General features: G+C 41.4%; 1 protein-coding gene across 1 annotated transcript; it reads left to right on the top strand.

The window, feature by feature from the left end:
- Positions 1-19,103, top strand: CEP15 (centrosomal protein 15). Its single transcript, XM_083602652.1, has 4 exons — positions 1-89; positions 3,763-3,886; positions 16,848-16,922; positions 18,285-19,103. Exons 1-4 carry the CDS (start codon positions 37-39, stop codon positions 18,414-18,416), a joined length of 384 nt encoding a protein of 127 aa, XP_083458778.1. The 5' UTR covers positions 1-36; the 3' UTR covers positions 18,417-19,103.
- The last annotated feature ends 1,792 nt before the right edge of the window (positions 19,104-20,895 follow it).

Raw genomic sequence — 20,895 nt, forward strand, 5'->3', positions numbered from 1 at the left:
AGTGGTAAAACTGAGGCATTAGTCATATAGTCAAAGATGACATCCTATTTAGCACAAGAAGTTCAACTTGCTAAAAGACATGAAGAAATGTAAGTATTTATTTCAGACAAAATCCTGCCTCTTAGGAGTTAGGAAAAAGAGAAAAAACACCAAAAAGTTTGACACCTGTGGCTAAGAATCTGAAATAATTTCCTAGGCTTTTTTACATTTATACCAGTTTGTGATCTTATTTACCAGGCTAAGGGTGACTCGGCTTTTTTCTGTATGAAAGACTTTTGCTATTATGTAAATGCTCCAGAAAAAGTAACTTGTCTCTTAGACCAGTATTTTTCCCCAACTGAACTTCTTGGAAGTTTAACAATAGAAAACTAAAAAGATTGCCTCAAGGGGGTGCTGTGGTGCCAGTGCTGCTCCTCTCATGAAAAATGCTAAGTGAAACCCTGACTATTAATACTGAATATTCTACTTAAATTCTAGCTAAACCTGAGCAATTGGATTCAGCCTTCTTAAATTCAATCTGAGGCCTCATTTCAGTCCAGTATTTTTTCTTCACATTGAATCTAAAATTTCAGCATATATATCACTAAAACATAAAACATTTATGTTTGAATTAATAACAATGTTTTACTATGCTTTGAATAATTAAGTTCTTTCATTCAAAAAGTGAAATGTAAAATTGTGAATTGTAATGCTTTTTAAAATTGTGACACACAAAAAATCTTCCAGCTCCACCTTCCAGCTGCTCTGATGTGAATCAAAAGGTGCTGTGGGCCAAGGTGCTAGGTACAGATTATTCAGGTGTGGCATTTTCTGAACCTAGGTTAAGACAATGTGGTGTTAATTAAGGTGACATGCCTTACTGAGGAGTTTCCCCATTTCCATTGTTTCTGGATCTGATGGCATCTTTATTTCAATGACTGATGCATCAGAGAGGCTGTGATCATCTGAATTGAAGTGCTTTTTAACCGATTGTGGATTTATGGTTCCAAAAACGTGCTTAGACCCATTGTTGTTTTACACAAGTTCTGAACATGACAACCTGGGTGTTTGCAGCTAGTGGTGTAAATTACATTACAGGACCTGCAAATGATATTTTATTTGATATAAGTTTCTGCTAGTCATTCTGGTCTTGAAGGTAACCTAAGAAGGCAGATCGACTGAAGAAGACAGAAACAGTTTGCTTTAAAACTTTAGTATCTCCATTTTGTTAGTAACTAGCTTCTTGTTTTGACCCTCATATGTTAATTTAATGCCTATTCGCTCAGTTTGGAAAGATCTTTTTGGAGCTCTTCACATTCCTGTTTTGTTTTCAGCACCCTCAGTAATTTGGTATGTCTGTAAACTTTACCAGCTCACTGCTTGCTTCTAAGTTCAGATCATTTATGAACAAGCTATAAAGCACAGTTCTCAATACTGCTCCTTGGGGGTCTCACTATTCACATCCTTCCATTGTGAGAAATGGATCTCTGCTTCCTCTTATTTAACCAGCTGTTGATCCATCCTCTTATCCTGTGTCTATTAAGTTTACAGAGGAGCCTTTGGTTGAAGGACTTAATCAAAATATTATTGGAAGATTAAATATATAATGTATTCTAGATAACCCTTATATACGTGCTTTGCAACACTCTCAAAGAACTCCAAAAGTCTAGTCAAGCCATTTTTTTAGAAGCCATTCTGGTTCTCCTCAACAAGACTTATTCTTCTATATGATTAATCATTTTGTCTTTAAAAAAGCAACCCCATATAACACGCATCCCCAAACTCGACCCTCCAGCAGTTTTGGGACTACAACTCCCATCATCCCTGACCACTGGTCCTGTTAGCTAGGGATGATGGGAGTTGTAGTCCCAAAACAGCTGGAGGGCCCAGTTTGGGGATGCCTGCCATATAATATAGCAGAGCTTCTGTTTCTGTGATATGAGAATCACTGACAAGCTTGACACTGCCTCATTGTGCTTCAGCAGCTGAAATGGCAGGGAGAATTTAGGAAAGGGTGAAAAGAGTATAAAAGTTGTCCAAAGCTTAGTACCAAAATCTGTGAAAACTCTTATGTGCATTTCTGACTATCACTTCTCAGAGAGGAAAAAGCAAATCTTGCAAAGTACAACAAGGGCAATACAAATAGTGGTGGGTGTAATAAGAAGTGGAGACTTAATAGGACTAGACTGAATTAATTAAGAAAAGAAATAATCACCGAGGCAATGTTATTTGACATATGGAGTCTTAGAATGGTTTGCAGGAAATTGAATGTAAGTGATATTTACTGATATTTTTCTTCTTCAGAAGAAATACTTTCTGAGCTTTAGGGCAGCGGTGGAGGGCCTGTGGATCTCCACATATTAGATTCCATCAGCTCCAGCCAACATGGCCAATGGTCAAGGATTATGGGAGGTGTTGTCCAGCAACATGTAAAACACTACCGGTTCCAACTCCTGCTTTAGGATGGGGACCACAGCTCAGCTGTAGAGCTCATGCTTTGAATGAAGAAAATTCTAGGTTCAATCCTGGTATCAACAGTTGAAAAAATGGATAATGTAGCAGGTAAAGGGAGAGAGATACTTCTGCCTAAGACCCTACCACCATTATGACATTCTGAAAGATTTACACTTTCATCCTTATGATGATGTGTAATCCCAAAGCAGATGCATCACAGCTTTTGTTGGCTTTCCCCAGCAAAGTATTTCTAAAGCTGCTCTGCAACCTTTTTGATAGGCTCCAAAATCTGCTTCCATTCTGGTTCAAGAGGGGCCTGTCTCTTTTTGTACAAATGTGACTTACCCCAAAAGTTTTACAATCTAAAGCATTCCTCCCGTTAGCCACCTTAACCATGCATTGAGACCCCACAACCCTGTCTGCGGGCCCGGCATATAAAACAGGTAGCATTCTACCATGCAGGCCCTGAACTTGAACATGTTACCTAGGAGTCTAAATTTGGCTTCCACAGCCTCATGTCAATATTTCCCAACATCCCTGGTGCCAGCATGTACCAGAACTAGTGATTGACCCTATCAGGACAATGCATGATGTTTGCAACCTTCACACCAGGCAGGCATACACCATACCATCATCAAGTTTGTCACCAATCCATTTCTCTCTGTTCCTGATCATCAAATCTTCCACTACTGGTTGCTCTGTGGGAGATTATAGCCAAGGATGCAGAATTATCCTTATCCATTGGTAGGGAAAAAACAGCCAGAGAGCCTTTGATCTGAAGCCTATTGATTAGTTTGGGATGTAGAAAGAACCTTATTGTACAGTTGGAAATGAGGTGGAACTTTGGGGGGGGGGGACTTTGTAGAAGGGAATATTGAAAAGATCATCTATTTCAGGAAAAGCATACCTGATTATTTACAAATCTTGATTCTGAGGAAGATAAATGGATATTCCTTTAAATGACAGCCTTCCTTTTGCATGTGAACATGGGCTATGTACAATAGCAGAACCCAGTTAACCCATATTATTGCTAATGGTACAGTTAGTTATTATTCCTAACTCTGCTTTAAACACGTCTCTTCAGCGGTGTTCAGTGCTGGGTGTCTCATTTGTTCACAGAGCCTGCTTGTTGTACAACATGATGGTTGCTTTCTCCACAGGAGCACATCACGTAAGGGACTTCCTGTGCTTTTCCCCCTCCTTCAGTGCACCCACGCTGTATTCAACATAATTGGAGAAGAAATGGGTGAGGGTAAAAGGTGGCTGTTTTTCTTGCTGTTGTGCAGAAAGAATGGTCTGCCCACTTATCAGAATGTTTCCCTTTTGTAGACTGTCTCAGAGAATGGTGTTGCTTCAGCAGATGGAGAGTCATCTAGGAGACAAAGAAGCTGAGAAGACATGGCAAATACAAGAAGCTGATGCAGCTCGTAAAAGAAATGTAGCACTTTTAAATGTAAGTTTTCATCACTTTTAACCAGCAACCGAATAGTGAAATTTCCATATGGCATTTAAAAGACACTGTTTTCCACTGTGTTAATTCCATTAAATTTTATTACATTTATATCCCACCTTTCCCTCCAAGGAGCTCAAGGTGGCATGCATTGTTCTCCACTCCAGTGACAGTGACTGCTTCAGGGTCACCCATCATGCTTCCTGGCTGAGCATTTGAACCCTGGTCTCCAAGGTCCTAGTCATTACTCTAGCTACTACACCACACTGGCTTTCAGATACTGATAAATTTGTTCAGGACCATATGCAGAAGGAAGCAGAGGTGCTTAACACTGAAGTGTGATCAGCTATTCTTTACACTGTTCATTTCAGACTGCTGGGGCGTACCTGTTAAAGTCCTGAACAGCTTGGGACTCAAATACCTGCAGCAACCTGCCCAGGTCTTAAGATGTTCAGAGGAGGCTCTTCTCCATATCCAGGGGAAGTTAATTATGTAGCAACAAAGGAGGAAAAAAAGACTCTTGCTCTTTGGTGGCACTTCATCTTTGGAATTTCCTCCCTGTCCCTGCTAGCAATGTTACAATCATTTCGGTGTTGTGTCAAAACTTATTTATTTGTCCAGGCATTTTAAAGCTGATTTACTGTTCGTCTTCTCTGCTTGTTTTAGCTCTGTCTGCATGCTTCTAATTGTGTTTTATTTACTTTTGGTGTTATTTCTTGTTCTGTCTCTCCAATCCATCTGAAGCAGGAGTGGCTGTGCAGGTGCTTTGCCAGTGACTAGAAGCAGTGATTAGCTAGATGAGGATCAGTGAAAAGGATTCAGTGAACCTGAATTCTGATAAGTCCATGCAGTGAGATTGAGAGAGGAGATCCTACTCGTGATCCCACCAGTGAGCATGATAGGGCAGGGGGTGTCATTTATTGGTTTATTTCACAAAATTCATATACCACTAGATTGTAAGGGGGAAATATACATAACCTTTTGGTGACCAGACTGTGGTCATGGTTCTAAAAAAAAAAACCAATCACCTCTGCCTAAAGCTGAAACACAGGTGGTGAATGACTAGGTTTGCCTATAACTAAAGTGTGTGTTTAGGTTAATATTCCTTTTTTCCAGGATGTTGGCTTTGAGTCTTCATTAAACTTAATTGAAATAATTGATATAATCAGTAATGTTGCAAACTCTTTTTAAAATTAACTCTTACCCCCATTACTGCAACCTTCTCTCTAGTCTTCCATTGTCCTACCTCAGTCTCCTAACCAATATCCAGTATTTTGCAGCCAAAACTATTCACCTCTGTTGTCGCTCTGATTATATGGGCCTGTTCTTTCTCCCTTGCTTCTCCTTTGTCTCCTAGAATATGTGATGCCATATTGATTACCGTATTTTTCGCCCTATAGGACACACTTTTCCCCCTCCAAAAATGAAGGGGAAATCTGGGTGCGTCCTATGGGGCGAATGCAGGCATTCGCTGAAGCGTGGAGAGCGAGAGGGGTCAGTGCCCACCGACCCCTCTCGCTCTCCAGGCTTCAGGAAGACATCCGCAGCCTGCTTCCCGGAGCGTCGGGCGCCCTGAAAGCAGAGCGCCCGGCGCTTCGGGAACACATCCGCAGCATGGGGAGCCCTGCGGGAGATCCCCGCAGGGCTCCCCACGCTGCGGATAGCAGCCTGCCGCCCGGCGGGCGGGGCGCCCTGAAGCAGAGCGCCCCGTGGGCCGGACAGACATCCGCAGCGTGGGGAAACCTGCAGCAGTTCCCTGCAGGGCTCCCCATGCTGCGGATAGCAGCCTGCCGCCCGGCGCGCCCTGAAACAGAGCGCCCCGCGCGCCAGACATCCGCAGCGTGGGGAGCCCTGCAGGAGCTCCCCGCAGGGCTCCTCATGCTGCGGATAGCAGCCTGCCGCCCAGCGGGCGGGGCGCCCTGAAGCAGAGTGCCCCTCGCGCCAGGCAGACATCACCCAGCCCCACAAGCTCGGGGGACAGCAGGGAGGTGCAGCGCCGCCATCCCGCTGTTCCTCGACCTGGTTAGGTTTCCCCGACCTGCTTTTGGGGGGGAAATAAAGGAAAAAAATTCTTCCTTTATTTCCCCCCCAAAAAACTAGGTGCGTCCTATGGGACAGAGTGTCCTATGGGACGAAAAATACGGTAATTGATTGTAAGCTTCTTAGAGCAAAAGGTCTGCCTTGACATACCCACATGGAACAAAATGATGCCCAAATATCTATTTAAAGATCAAATGAAGATGTGTGAGTGGAGGCAAATGTTCAGATGTTCAGAATTCCATTTGTCATCTCAACTACCCTCTCTGTTGAATATAAATGGAGAGAGAGAGAGAGGGAGAATTGTGTGTGTGGGTGTAATGCAGTACCACTTTTTAATATTCTGGGTCTTGTAATTGTTTATGCTTTTGTTTCTTGGGTCTCTTACTGTTGTTTTTCTTTATCCTTCCAAGATAGCTGAGACTGATCCAGAATGTGGAAAAATAATTTCTGGTTTCTTGACTTTCACCCAAAGATAAAGGATAATTTAAAATGATCTATTTGTGCTATGCTGAGAGAATCTGGTCTTGGGTTCATTTGGTTCTCAGCATAGTCCTTAGCCCTCAAATGCTTACCAGCATGTTGGTTAAGATCAGGTATTTTTGATTCTTCCTATCAGTATGACAACTAAGGTGTTTATGGAGGGAATGATTATATATTGGGTGGGATTATATATTGGGAGGGTGGGAACCCTGTGAGATGCAGTGGTAGAAACCGTGTGCACAGGAACACATCTCTCCCCACCAAAAAGCAGGTTCCCTGTTGACAGTGTGGTCCTTCATGTTTTTCTCCTTTTGAGAACAAAGATGGAGTCTAGAGTGAAACAGTCTCAGGAGTTGGATGTCACCATTTTATTTGTTGCAAAACTCTTCTGCTTCTTCTAGCAGTAATTTTAGCTTGCAATGTCTGAAGCATTTAACAGTGAGGTGCAGAAATACTGTGTCTGCTCCAGGCTACGAAGACTTATCTACTCACTCTCATACAGAACATTCTGCAAAGCTAAATCAGTCCTCTGGGCACTTCTGCAGTCCTTCCGAGGAAGGTGATATGAGCTCATGATATTTCTTTCGCACTTGCTTGCCCATTCCAGCAAAGGCCATCTCCACAAATTTTATGACAAAACATTGCTCTAGGAGTGAGCCAAGACATGAGAAATCTTACCGTCTCTTTCTTGGTCTGGCTCAAATTCAGCAGGTTCGACTGTCTCTAAGGAAACCATTTCCAACTGGCTGATTGCTGACTCTTCCCTTTAGGCAAGCATAAACACAAGATTGCTTTTGGATATAAAGGATTTTTCTTCTGTTGTGAAATAGCTTATAGTTCCCCCCCCCCCCCAAGAAATAGCTAGTCCACTGACTGTAGCCCACCATGTATTTGTTAACCACTATGGTTATATTGGGCCTAGCAACTTTCCTTACTCCTCATTGTGATGCCCCTGATTTTGTAGGGCATTTCTTTCCCATCCCCCACTTAAAAGAAATATGTACTTGCTTTATCTCTCACGGACATACATATATATTTGCAACTATGCCTTAACATTCACCTGGTTGCTCTTCTAGTGCATGTTGTGGTGTCATGTTTTGTGACAGTGTGTCTTTGTTTTACTTTTCTAGAGACATCCCTGGGGCAGTACAGTCTCAAAAGAGTGGGGATGTGTCACCTCTTTCTTTGGGAAATGGGAAATTACTTCCCTTTAATTGCTTTGTTCTAAACATGTTATGACAGATCACCCACTCATCGACTCTGCTCTTTTTGGAGCTGAGGGTTCTGTAACCTTCTTGTGCATATTTTCAGTTCAGTGCCTATGAAATTATTTTTGTCAGGAGCAGAAAGGGAAATTTGCACATGATGGGACTCCTAGTTCTTCACAAGAACTGGCATTTGGCTACATTTTGATAGAATGAGCAGTTTAGAGCTTGGAGAAGTCCCAATATGATATTTTAAAAGAAAAAATAGGGGAAGATGAAGGTTTGTTTGGGGTGGGGAAGGGTTGCCATGGCCAACCATCTGTGGCAGACCATATATCACATAAAGCTAGGTATATCAGATGCACAAAGACATCATAAAACAGTGACCACTCACCTCATGTGTACCAATATATAGATGTCTGCCCTGTTTTCACATCTGATATATACAGAAGGCCACCCTATGGGTAGATCAGAATATGTATGCTACTTCAACAATGTGAAGCAGGAACCAATGATGAAATTGCTGCTCTGTGATGAATACCAGGTTGATCCTATATATAGCTCAGGGGTAGGCAACCTAAGGCCCGGGGGCCGAATGCGGCCCAATTGCCTTCTCAATCTGGCCTGCAGATGGTCCGGAAATCAGCGTGTTTTTACATGAATAGAATGTGTTCTTTTATTTAAAATGCATCTCTGGGTTATTTGTGGGGCGTTGGAATTCGTTCTTTTTTTTTCCCCCCTTCAAAATATAGTCCAGCCCACCACATGGTCTGAGGGATGGTGGACCAGCCCACGGCTGAAAAAGGTTGCTGACCCCTGCTATTGTTTATATATTTTGCATTCCACATTGGTGAAGAAAGAACACACTTAATGCAACTTGCTGAAACCATGCACATATTTCAAAAAAAGTTTTACATATAACAATTCCTATGTAACTGACGTTTTTGGGGACGGTGACAGCCAATGTTAGTCATACTCAGAGTAGTCCCATTGAAATAAATGGATGTGTTCATTAATTTTGGTGGGTTTACTTTGAATATGATTTAGTTGAATATCAGCCTATATACCGTATTTTTTGCTCCATAAGACACACTTTTTTCCTCCTAAAAAGTAAGGGGAAATGTGTGTGCGTCTTATGGAGCGAATGGCGCTGCGCAGAGAGGGAGAACTACGCAGCGCCCCTTCAGCGATGCGCCTGTCCTGCGAAGCCGGAGGAGGAACAGAAGGGGCTCCTTCTGTTCCTCCTCCCGCTTGGCTGAAGGGGCGCTGCGCAGCTCTCGCTCTCTGCACAGCACCCCTTCAGCGAAGCACCTCTCCTGGCTTTTGCCTTAGCCGCATGCAGCCTCTTCGGGCAGGGGGAGCCTTCATCCCGCTGCCCTGAAGAGGCTTGGCGCGGCTATCCCAGAAGCCAGAACAGCCAGAGGCTATCCCAGAAGCCAGATCCCTCTTGCTGTTCTGGCTTCTGGGATTCAGAATATTTTTTTTCTTGTTTTCCTCCTCCCAAAACTAGGTGCGCCTTATAGTCTGGTGCATCTTATGGAGCGAAAAATACGGTATGTATTTTTAGCCCACAGGTATACAGATGAAAACAATTGCTTACAGTGAGATGATAATAGTAGTCTGTTGATACCTGTAGGTAAATTATTATAAGCTCTTTTAAGTTAGTGCAGAATATTTGCTGTTTACCATCACAGTGCGCTGAATAATTTCTCTCAAGTGTCAAAAATGTTAGAACATTTGAGGAAGGAATAAAAGCATATGTATGACCATCAAAACAAATTGTCTGGCAGGAAAATGCAACTTTAGTGAGTTTAGATGTATTAATTTTATTCTGGCTTTAACAGGCATGCAGCACTGCAGATGCTTTCTGATAACAAAATAAAACAGGAATGAGATCCATGCAGAATATTATATTAGAACCTTGAAAATAAGGTTCAGATTTATGTGCCAACTTTTAAAAATTATTCCCGATAGCAGGCATTGTACATTTCACAGTTACCATGTGGAGAGTTGTTAATTTGGCTTTCTCAGAAATACACCGATGCCATGATGAGGTGTCATTGTATTTGCCTGCATTCAAATGAAATTGAGTAAAATTACTTCTGTTATGCTTTTAGCTATGAAAAGAGTTCTTACTGCTCTCTTGGTTGCAACTAGAATTTTGTACTTCCAAAACAGAAATGGCTGAAACACAAGTATTAAAAATTGGCTTGTTCTGTTGGTTTTATTAAAGGGAGGAGAATTTTAAAACTGAAATAAATTGATTCTTTGACATTCAGAGGCATTTGGGTTGCAATCCTATGTACACATATTTGAGAGTGGGTCACTGGGACCTGTTTCTACTTAAGGATCGAGCAGTTAATCCAGTATTTTTGAATGCTAGGATAATACTTCCCTCTTGGCTAAGTTTTGCCGAGATCTTTAAAGCTGAATCTAAAGTTGTCTGGTTTATTCAGTGGTGGCTATCTAGTCTTTTATGTATTGTATGTGTTTTGATTATCAATGTATTTTGGATGGCTTTGTATGATTTTATAATTTTACTGTTTTAACTTATGCCAATAAAGGCTAGTAGTAGTAATAGTAATAGTAATAGTACTTCTTTCTTTCACACACAATTCCTTAAGATGGGTACTACTAGATTAAAATTATAATTATTGTGAAATAATTATAAATACCAAACTGATTAATTAACTCCACCCACAGCCAGGAAATACATCTATGACTGACAAAACAGCAGCAAGTAAGTGTCTGATTCAATATTGCTGTAGAAATTAGGCAATAGGTCAGATGTGCTCTCAAACCTTACCATACTCTCTTTAAAATATGGAATGAGAAGTAGTATTGTAGATTCTGAATGTGGAATTTGTATTTTATTTCTTCTTTTGCTTCCTCCTTGTTGTGGTATGTAAGCCACTTAGAGATTTCTGCTGAAGTGCAAAGTGGTATATAAATGAACTAAACAAATATAAATAAAAATATATAAATAAGGCAGAGGAGGGTGGTATCACTAACAAAGCTGGTGATACCTCTTGAACACCATAAGCATCATTTGCAACTTTTAAGCTTCCAAATTAGATTCCATCTTCCCAAGAATGATTATTTTCTAATATTAGAAACCTCATTTTGCCTTTCCATATGTACTTCTGGTTAAATAGCATAGAAATCAATGAATGAAGTTATTTATGTTCTTCAGCTAGATGCTCCTTATTTCTTAAAATGCCTGATAGCATACTACCCAGTTCACAAACTTCATTAAAATGTATTCGGGGATGCTCTTCTTTAATTTATCGAGGCCAAGAGGCAAGTGCTCAATAGCTTCACTGTTCTGCCCTACCGCAAACTGAAATAATTTCCCCAGTGCAGATCAGGTGAGATCTTTTCCTCATCGTGTGCATACCACCTAATCAATAAATGTTCTTCAAAAGCTAACCGCCACCCACTATGCAGCAATGTGTGCTCTCTTGATGGCACCTCTGCATCAGATAATGTGCAGGAACTGTTAACATATGAATTCAGTCTGTTCCCACCTTTGATGCTACTTCACTATTTTGCTAAAGATTCAATTTCATTAGAGCCAGTTTAAATCTGAATCATTTGTGACAGGACTGAACTGACTGAGATCAGTTCCAGAGGCCCTGCTTATATGCCTGTTAGTAGTGGTGGTTAGGAAGGCCGATACAAAAGATGGGCCCTTTGTTCTTAGTCAAATTCCTTCCCTTTCTCAGTGGAACACCTTCCCCCTATTGGTATGACTGGCTGCCTAGCTGTTCTCTTTTAGATAATCCCTGAAGATGTTTCATTTCAGTCTGCTTTTAATTAAGAGGGTAGGTTAATATATTTGTTACTGTATGTTTTTCAGTGGCTCTGAGTTAGGACTCTATATATTTTTGACTGGCTTGAAATAAAATGGTTTATACGACTGATTTAATATTCAAATGGTCAATTTTGATATTTGTTTTTCAGTGATTTATTCTGCATCACTTTGGGGAAATAGTTACCTTTTCAGAGGCTACCAAGGAGTTAAGTTTCTTAAACAAATTAAAAATGGTCTTACAAAGCTAAGAATGCACCACACTCAGGACCGCATAAGTCCATCATTGTTTAGCAGAAATCGCATCAATGCCATCTGAGGAGAGGGACTGGCTAATTGGTAATGTACTGTCTCATTTTATTCCATGGCACATAATATAAAGCAGTGAATTGTTTAATACTAAATTCTGTGAAAGACAGAATGCTGGATGTGGACTGAGAATGTTTAGATTCATATCCTTCCTGAACTTCACTGAACTTCACCTCATAACAATCACTCTCTCTCTCTCTCAGCCTAGCCTACTTCACGGGGTTGTCATAATTATAAAATGGGAAGATGTGTGAGAAACAGATGTGATAAGTAAAGTAAGCTTTTAGAAGTATAGACAGTGCTGAATCTTTTCTAAAGGTATTTTGAAGCACTGTTCCTGGAGCAGCATTGTAGATTTGTAGTATTTTCCATCATCACCTGAAGCTAGTGGTATTTAGTAGACTTCCAAGGGGCTGTATGTGGCCTTTACTTGTCACCTTCTCTGTTCCCTTTACTCCCAGCCGCCTCTTGAAACTTTTAAAAACCCAAAATGTTTTATATCGCAGTATCCAAAAAACTGCACTTGATATGCCAAAGGCATATTATATTACTGCTGACTTTTAAAATATTGAAAAGGTTTGCCAAAAGCAAAACCTATTGCCAAACCTTAAAGGGAAAAGACACATACAAAAGACATGGTTGCCTTTAGCTATCAGCAGCATGCAAAGGTGCCATCTAATCTTTCTGAGACATCATCCCACCCCCAAGGCACATTTCAGCTCCCAGCAACAAATTCTGTCAGTTCCTGTCATTAAATCAGTGTTCTGGATGACAATAGACTTCAAAATATGCTAAAACTGGAGAGGAGCAACAAAAAGACACATCTGGTATGTAGGCTGTGCCAAAATGCCCTTCTCAACTAAAATCAAGCGAGCCAGAGCTATTTTCTCTTGCCCCAAAGTACTGTACTTTACTTTCCTACCATCATATATATATTTTTGAAACAAAGTAGCCGCTGAATTGATTTTGGACAGGATTGCGTAATGCTGTGGAAATCTTCCTAAGAGCAGTGCTGTGGAGTGGAGCGTGTTGCAGTAAGAATACTTTGCCATACAACACCCTAGAAAACCAGGGTTAAATGGAGTCTGAGGTGTCTTGCTATCATGACAGTTGATCTCTTCAGGCCAAGGAGAAAACGTTTTGATAGGTGTTGTAAGAGTCTGCATTTCATGGTGCATCTGTTCTGTCATTTAATCTCTGGAGCTGTTAGTCCGACATTGTGAACCACCCCTTTTAGCAAAATCGGGAGGGTCTTACACTTCTATAAATGCACGAGTGTGGGAAGGAGGAAAGGTTATCTTGCATTTCCTCCCCTGTCTCATCATGTTCACAATCGCTCACTTCGTCATTCCTTTTCCATTGCTGCCTGCAATAAATTGGGTCTAGATCTCACAACCCCTGCTTAGGCTGGTTTTAATTTATCGGTGATATTCCAAGTGGCTCCTCCGCTCCTGGCGAGCGTCTCTTTGTTTTGATCCCGTTGCACCAGGATCCCTATTCTTCTGAGCTGCCATGTTTTGGGAATGATGGGAAGTCCCTTTGGGGAATTTCCTCCTTTTTTTAACTTAATTTTTAAAAAATGCCTTACTCTTCACACTCACTCTCTGCTCCCGACGATGCCATCTGCTATGCTCTCTCCTTCCATCTCTGTTCAGCACTGGCTCCTTCACACCCCACTCCCACGCCCCTTCCCATCTCTCTTAATTTGCCCAAAAGGCCTGCGCTTGATCTCTTTAATGTTTGTGTATGAAAGCCCACAAAAAAGAGGGGGGTGTCACAGCTTCGAGGAGGTGCTTCCCCCTCCCGCCCCCAGATTGAGTCTAGTTCTCTGTGAACCCAACACATGGAAAGTGGAAGCCCATGTGCAAATTTCCTCAGAAAAGCTAATAGAGGTGAGTTTTCATTGGAGTTTGAATGTCTGGTGAACAGCTTGCTGCCTTTCTACATCTTTGTGCACATGTTATGCATGCATATTAGCAAGTCATCTTTGTCTTGAGCAGGGAAGAGCTTCAACAAAATTGCTGTCTGTCTTTGTAGCTCCGTTACTTTGTGGCTTTCTTTCGGAAAGAATATTGGCTTCATCACATGTGCGCAGCAAATGCTTTCGCTCCAAATGGTGAATCATCTTAACTGTAAATTACCCCCAGCGCATAAAGTTCAAATCATGCAGTCAGCGCTCTCAGTAAAAAGTACCTCAGTAATAAAAACAACTCTCAAAGTCTGAAGGGTGTTTGTCAGGGTACAGCTGATTCATTTAAAATCTCTGTCATGTTGCATACCTTATTCCTCAAAGTTCCTTTCTTGAAGGATTTGTCTTCACTTTCTAAGACAACCGCGTTTGAGAGATTTAGATGTTTCCAGGGAGGTAGGGATGCAACATTGCCAGGTATAACGTGTTTTTAAACACCCATTGCCATGAGTGAGAGCTATCTCATATACAGTAAAAAAGGAGGTAGGAAATGAAACAGCCCATGAGTACCAGGAACAGCTGCAGAAGAACGTTCATCCTCAGGCACCCACAGCAGAGATCCTTTCCAGCCAACATACAGGTGCGCATTTGTGTCTTGAGACTTGTAAAGAACTTTTGAAGCTTTGACTCTTTTTGGTCATTAGTTGACTCTGTGACCAAGTACTGTGACCAAGAGACAAAGGAAACTATTTAAGAACAAGAGCGGATTCAAGGAACTAGAATGGAAGAAGCTGGTTTCAGTGGTGACACGTGTCAAGAAATCTAATACCCCAACCCTACATATTTTTTTAAAAAAATGTTTGCTATCCACAAAATGCTGGTTCAATAATGAAGACTTAATTCTGGGATTTCTTTTCACTTTCCCCAGATCCCTTGAAAATAATAAAAGTTATAAATATAAAAGGGGCCCGTGAGGAGCACTGGAATGTCTGTCTGCTTGGTGGCATATCCACAATGCTAGTATAACAACAGTTGTGATATTGTTCTGGCTACACACCTATTCTTAAGCACTTAACTTATTCAATGGATCAGCAGAGCCTTCAATTCCAATAAAATTGTAACTTATTGGATAAACTGTTTCGATAGTTGTTTTTTCTTCTTGCTCAGTCGCGCATGAACCACTTTCCTATGCAGTGTCTTCCTCTTGTTGATATAATAGCTTTGCTGAAGTATGTGAAACAGCTGATCCCTGTATGCAAAGCCACTCCTGAATGGGAAAATCAGTTGCTGGAGAATAGCAAAAAAAAATGCTTTTCATAAGATTATTGGAACTAACACACCAGTAAAGATACTCCTCCAAATGGTTGCTGGTTTTTTGGACATTTTTAGGGTTTGTACATTTTCTCAAAACTTTACAATTTCTGTGAAGTGTCTTGCTTACCAAGTATAATAAAATCAGATACTGGTCAGATGGAGTTTTGCCAAAATCAAAGAAGGTATTTAGTGGGAGACCTAGTGAGGTAAATTTATCTTTTGGGGCAGGGATACACTAACCGAGTGTATCCTGTCTTGTGAGTCCCCCTCATGCATCCTGGTCTTTCTGGAGATGTCAGTCCTTATGCACCATGGTCCTAAGCATTTTAAGATTTTAAAGGTGTTAACTAGAATCTTGAACTAAGCTTGGAAATATACATGAAGCTAATGGTGCTGATATAAAAAGAGTATTATGATTTACAAAGCCCTTGTTCTTTCTTCATCTTCTCTTTGGATTGTATATCACTTGGGACAGTGATCTGTGATTTCTTTATGCCTCTTCTGTTCAGGTACCATGTACATTGACATCACTTATTGTCAGGATGCTGTGAGAGGCTCCCAGCTGGTTGCCCAGGAAGGTATAAAGACAAGGAAAAGTTTCTTACCATCCTATTTTATTTCAAACTTTGCAGAGAGGGGCTATAGAACTCAGCCTCTTGGATAATGGCGTTGTCCTGAGTGAATCTCCACCCCCCCCCATCTCTCCTACTTCCTCATTCGTCACTCTCATCGTCTTTTCTACTCATGCTGCCACATGCCCTCTGTCTTTGAGCTCTTTTCTCTCCTACTTTTAAGGCTCTCCAGGTTCTGGGAGATGGAGGGTCTGGAAAGCTTTCTAATGACAACGTGTCAACTGGGTGTTGTTCTGGTTGTCCCATGATGTCCCAGCTTTCCCCCTCATCTGAGCTGTGATCTCCTTCAGACCCATGTTGCGCGATCACCATTTTTAATATATATATATATATATATAGCATGTGTGTTACATTCCCTCATAGCAGCTTTCTGAGATCTGGGTGGGATAATGGGTGGGACAGGATGCAGAGGGTGGAACAATGAGTGTGACTCTTGCCTTTGTACAGTAGTATCAGAGACTGGACAGAGGAGGAATGGTGGAGACCGCCTCCCTAGCCTGAATCTTCCAGAGAAGAGGAAGACAGTATAGATTTACAACAGTGGTTTGCGGGAGGTCACAGCTCAGAGGCGGATGAGGGGAAAAGCTTGGAAACTGGGGGAAAGCCAGAACAGCTGGCTGACAAGTTGTCACTAGAAAGCATTCCAGACCTCCCACTCCCAGAACCCAGCAAGCATTGAAAGTAGGAGAGCAAAGGGCTCGGAGACAGATGACCCTAAGCGGCCACCGTAAGGTGGGTGCTGCTGCTGACAAATGAAGAAGTAGGAGCAAAGGGAGTTGGAGATTTACTCAGAGCAACACCATTACTCCAAGAGGCTGCATTTCTAAGCCTCTCTCTGTGAATATTGAATAAACAACATTGGTAAGAACTTTCCTTGTCTTAGCCATTACCGGCAACCTACCGTGGGGGGTTGGATCCTCTGACGCCTGACAGGTAGTCTACATTCCACGCATGAAAAAGTCAGAGATTTGTACACATATGTATCTCTCCATCTTTTATCCAACAAGCAAAAGTAATTATTGCAGTCCACAGACCCATTCTAGCCAGACCAAAGCATTTGAGGAGGATGTGGAATAGGGCTGGTGCAGGGTGTGGCCTGAGGAAAAGGATGTTGCCACAGGAGTGGCCCAGAGAGAGTTCTGAGGGTCAGATAAAAGAGACCTGGGGGGCCCATTTGGCCTCCAGACCTGACATTCCTTGCCCCAGTATATAATATTGCTGCTTTGTTGCATGTATGTGAATTCTGGTGCTTCATGTGTTGCAGGATATAAAAACAGCAGGGAAAAAGCTACAGTCGAGAGACCACTTACTTCTGCACCCTGACATTGTTAATCTTGAGGTAAGCCTAAGGCCAAACTCCCAGCTTTCCATAGTCTTTAATGCAAACTTTTAAGCCAAAGATTGCCAACATAGTGACCTCCAGATGTCATTGTGCTCCAGCTGCTTTCATTCTTGACCATTGTTCATAATGGCTGGGGCTGAAGGGTGAGCCCATCAACATCTGGAGTGCAACCACATTGGCTACTGCTACCTTAAGCTCTTCATGATGTTGTTAAATGACAACATGGTTTTAAAATGCAATCACTGCTGTGCCCCTGGTGCTCTGCAGCCTCTTCAAATATATTTAAGATTCTTTGTTGGAATAGAAATGCAGCCTCTAATACTCCATTAGTTGGATGTTAAATTCTATTTCTGTTATGTCACAGTTTTCGTTTCCAATACATTGTATACTGCTGTTTTCAGAATCCAGAACATACTGGGATTCATGAGGTTCAAAGCTGTATTTCCATTATCACTTGATTCATATTTTGGCATTTTCTCAGTAGAGTTTCAACATTGTCCCCTCAGCCGCACTGTGCTGTATTTCAAAAGTTCTCCAAACTTAAAGGAGTACATCCAAGACACAGTATGACCGAGGGAACAATCACAGTATGACTGAGGGAACAATCCTCTGCCTTCTTCCTAACATCCAGGTTTCTCAGAGGTGGTCAAATAACCTCAGAAACTGAGCAGTATAGAGACAAGCACCAGACTTCCTCCTGAGAGTTGGCTGTGCACTTTGCAGGCTCTCTGACACCCAGAGACAAGGCTCTACTCCTCTTATAGTCTTAGTGACTATAAATTCGGATGGCTAAAGCCAGAGCAACTTTGCAAGCCCTAGACATTTTCAATTTTGTTCTGAACCATGTTGCCATTACTTTGTTTGGTGTTGTGGCTTTATAACACATAAAACATCATCAAACTATTTGAACCCGATTACTTCAAAATCCTTGTATTTATATATATGCCAAACCTTTCTAGCAACTACATAGTTAAAATGTTTTAGATAAGGACTTTATTGTTAAGAATTCTGGGAATAACCTTGTGATTCTGAAAAATATAACTCCTGCGTATAAATGAAGGAAACAATTATAACGTTCAAGGATTACTATTCTAATACATTATTCACCACAAGAGGGCACATCCAATCATTGCAAATTTACTCCAGGCATTGAAATCCTTCCAGCCTCCATTATATTGTATAATTGAGGGATTTGAGAATTAGCACCAAAGTAGTTTGGCCTTTTCTAAATTACTTCACACGTAAAACAGGCTTTAATGACACATTTTATGTTTGGATTGTTTTGTGATGGGCTTGTAAACAAAGTAGATTATGTTGTGAAGCCAAGTTAAATTGCGTATTGTGTTATGTCTTTTCTAGACTCTTTACTGGGCAAAAGTAGAAGAATCCATCCCTAAGTGGGAGCCATTTTTTTTAGGAAGAACGCAAGCCCCTATCGGGGTTAGAAAAATCAAGCCAACAAAGCAAAACACAAGTCCCCCCAAGAGATAAACGAAAATCAGGTCTGTGGGAAGGATTTGCTCATTCTTCCAAATGGTGGGTTATTAAATGGTTCTTTAAATTTTTGTTGGATAAGCTACATGAATTCTGAATCGACAATGAAGAGTTCTCCCTCATCAGCCTGTTTATCTACAGGAGAGTGACCTTTGTATCAAACATGGAAGACATCAGACATCAAGATGAAAACTCAGCCGTTCAACTGTTTAGTCAAGATGAGCAAATACGGAATCTTATCCTTCACTTTTATGAAGGAGAGGCATCTTTTCCCAATAAAAGTGGAAGCACATGCCAATCCGACTGTCCCATGAGAAGATTTGTTTCATGAGTAAGGCATGCATTTCCCATAATTTCGGCAAGCTGGGTTTAGCTGGTGGCTGGGGACTTAAACAGAACTCTGAGTGACAGAGGCTGAAGAAGAAACCCAAGGAATTTTAACATTCCCACATAATTTAACCATGGCCACCTCCCCAGTCATGTTTGGTCTATAGGCATATCTTATGTGGCTAAATATTGCTCCGCTCTCATACTGTATTTCAGTTTGGATCCAGCTGATGTAACAGGATTTAACCACGGGATTTTAGAATTTTCCAGCTCTGAACTCGACTTTGTGTTTGGGATAGATTCTCCATCAAAAGTATACAGCAATAAAAGGTCATATTAAACTATATTTTATGTTGACATATTTTGTCGACTTAAAATTGTTGAACAAACACATCTATAATTTGTCACACCTTGATCTAAAGTAACCCCTCATTTTGTATTATTTGGCAGCTCTGAGCAGTGGAGTATAATTAACAGGTTAAGATCTATATGTGCCTTTTGCACTTTACTGTTAAGGACCTTGGTTTCTTATAAATCACAAATGGTTCAAGGTGAGAGGCATGGAGATCTTCAGAGCTAAAATGCAAGGAGGAAAATTAGTTTCATTTTGAACTAGAGGTTTAATAGACAGTTATGCCATCCATCTATGAGATCCATGCACAGACAAAGATATACCAGAAATGGTTGAGAATGTCTTTTAATATTTTGTTGGAAGCCGCCCAATTATTATTATTATTGCAGCAAAGCTATTTCTTCTTCCTAAGTGTGTGTGTGTATAAAACTACATTTCAGGCAGAATATATATATTGTGCCTGACATGTAGTTACTACCACCAGTAAACTAGCAACAATCAGATGCAAGAGTAGTGTGTCACTACTATTAATTAAGCACTGTAAATACTTTTGCTATGGTGATGACAGCAGTAGTGCTTGGCTATGGAGGTGCTAAAAGGCTATCATGGGATTTTTCATTTTTTGGATTTTTTTTCTAATAAGTTAGTTTTTCATCTGCGTATATAATATATCATTACCTGCAGCAAGACTTCAGGACTGAGTAGGCTACTGTAGGATTTCACCAGTGTAAAAAAACCAAAAAACAGTCATGTACATATGATAAGATGAATTCACAAGATAAGCTTCTGATAGCCCATAGTTGATAAAGCCATCCCTTCTTTTATCCTCACGACATCCATTTCAGGTAGTTAAATCTAATGAGATTGACAATCCAAGGGCCACCCAGTAAACAGTTTGCCTGAGATTTGGAACCTGCATTTCCCTGGTCTTTGTGCAATACACCACACACTGGCTGAGTACTTGGCTTCTGACTGAGTCGACCTCACCTTGGGTGGAATTCAACATAGTGCTAAGGAGATCTTTCCATCAGTGCAAGCATTTCTGCTTGCTCCATGGAACATACCCCCTTTCCTCCCCCCATGTTGTGTTCTGGGGGTTCTCTCAATCCTCTGGAACAGATTTTGGGCAGCCACTGGAGAGGAGAGGAAGGGAAAGCCCTGTTGCACTAGTGGGAGTCTTTATGCTGGCTTCCTCTGGAACTTGTTAGTTGAATCTAGCCCAGATGGAGCCTTCCAACATTCATTGAAAATGATTATTATTTTTAGAATTGTACACTCTTGCATTTGCCTGATAAATGCAATTGAACTTCTGCTATTCCATAGGTATCCAATAACAAACGCGCGGACCAATTTTGGACAAGGGGCAGAACTGAGGTAAACATATATAGCAGAAGTAACGAGTGCTTTCCACTGTCCCTTTCAGGAGTGCCAACTTGAATAAAATATTGTGGGGGCCCAGGTAAGCCCCACCCCACATGACACAGTGCACACACAAACACCATTTGAATGGGAATCCCCATCAACTTTGTGGGGGCCGAAGCCTCCACGGCCCCTAGGAATTGGCTCCTATGGTCCCTTTAGTGAAGTATGTTTGTCCTTTGTTTCCTAGTGATATAGCTGGCTTGCCCCATGATGCTTCAGTTGAGAGTTTCCTCTCATCAAGTGGACGATTTCCTTTAGTTCTTGGGCTGTGAAGAGCAAGACGCACCACCAGCAGCAAGATGATTGTGGGATAGTGGCAGCTAGACTTACAAAATTCCATGGAGGGACGATGAGAGCAAGGAGGCAATTAGCAGG

This window comes from Podarcis filfolensis, assembly GCF_964270895.1.
Source record: "Podarcis filfolensis genome assembly, chromosome: 2".
Lineage (NCBI taxonomy): Eukaryota > Metazoa > Chordata > Lepidosauria > Squamata > Lacertidae > Podarcis > Podarcis filfolensis.

Excerpts from the sequence above, each read along its gene's own strand:
- CEP15 (XM_083602652.1), top strand. The coding sequence starts at position 37 with ATGACATCCTATTTAGCACAAGAAGTTCAACTTGCTAAAAGACATGAA. Across the intron at positions 3,887-16,847 it reads GAAATGTAGCACTTTTAAAT|GATATAAAAACAGCAGGGAA; the intron begins GTAAGTTTTCAT and ends CATGTGTTGCAG. Across the intron at positions 16,923-18,284 it reads CTGACATTGTTAATCTTGAG|ACTCTTTACTGGGCAAAAGT; the intron begins GTAAGCCTAAGG and ends TGTCTTTTCTAG.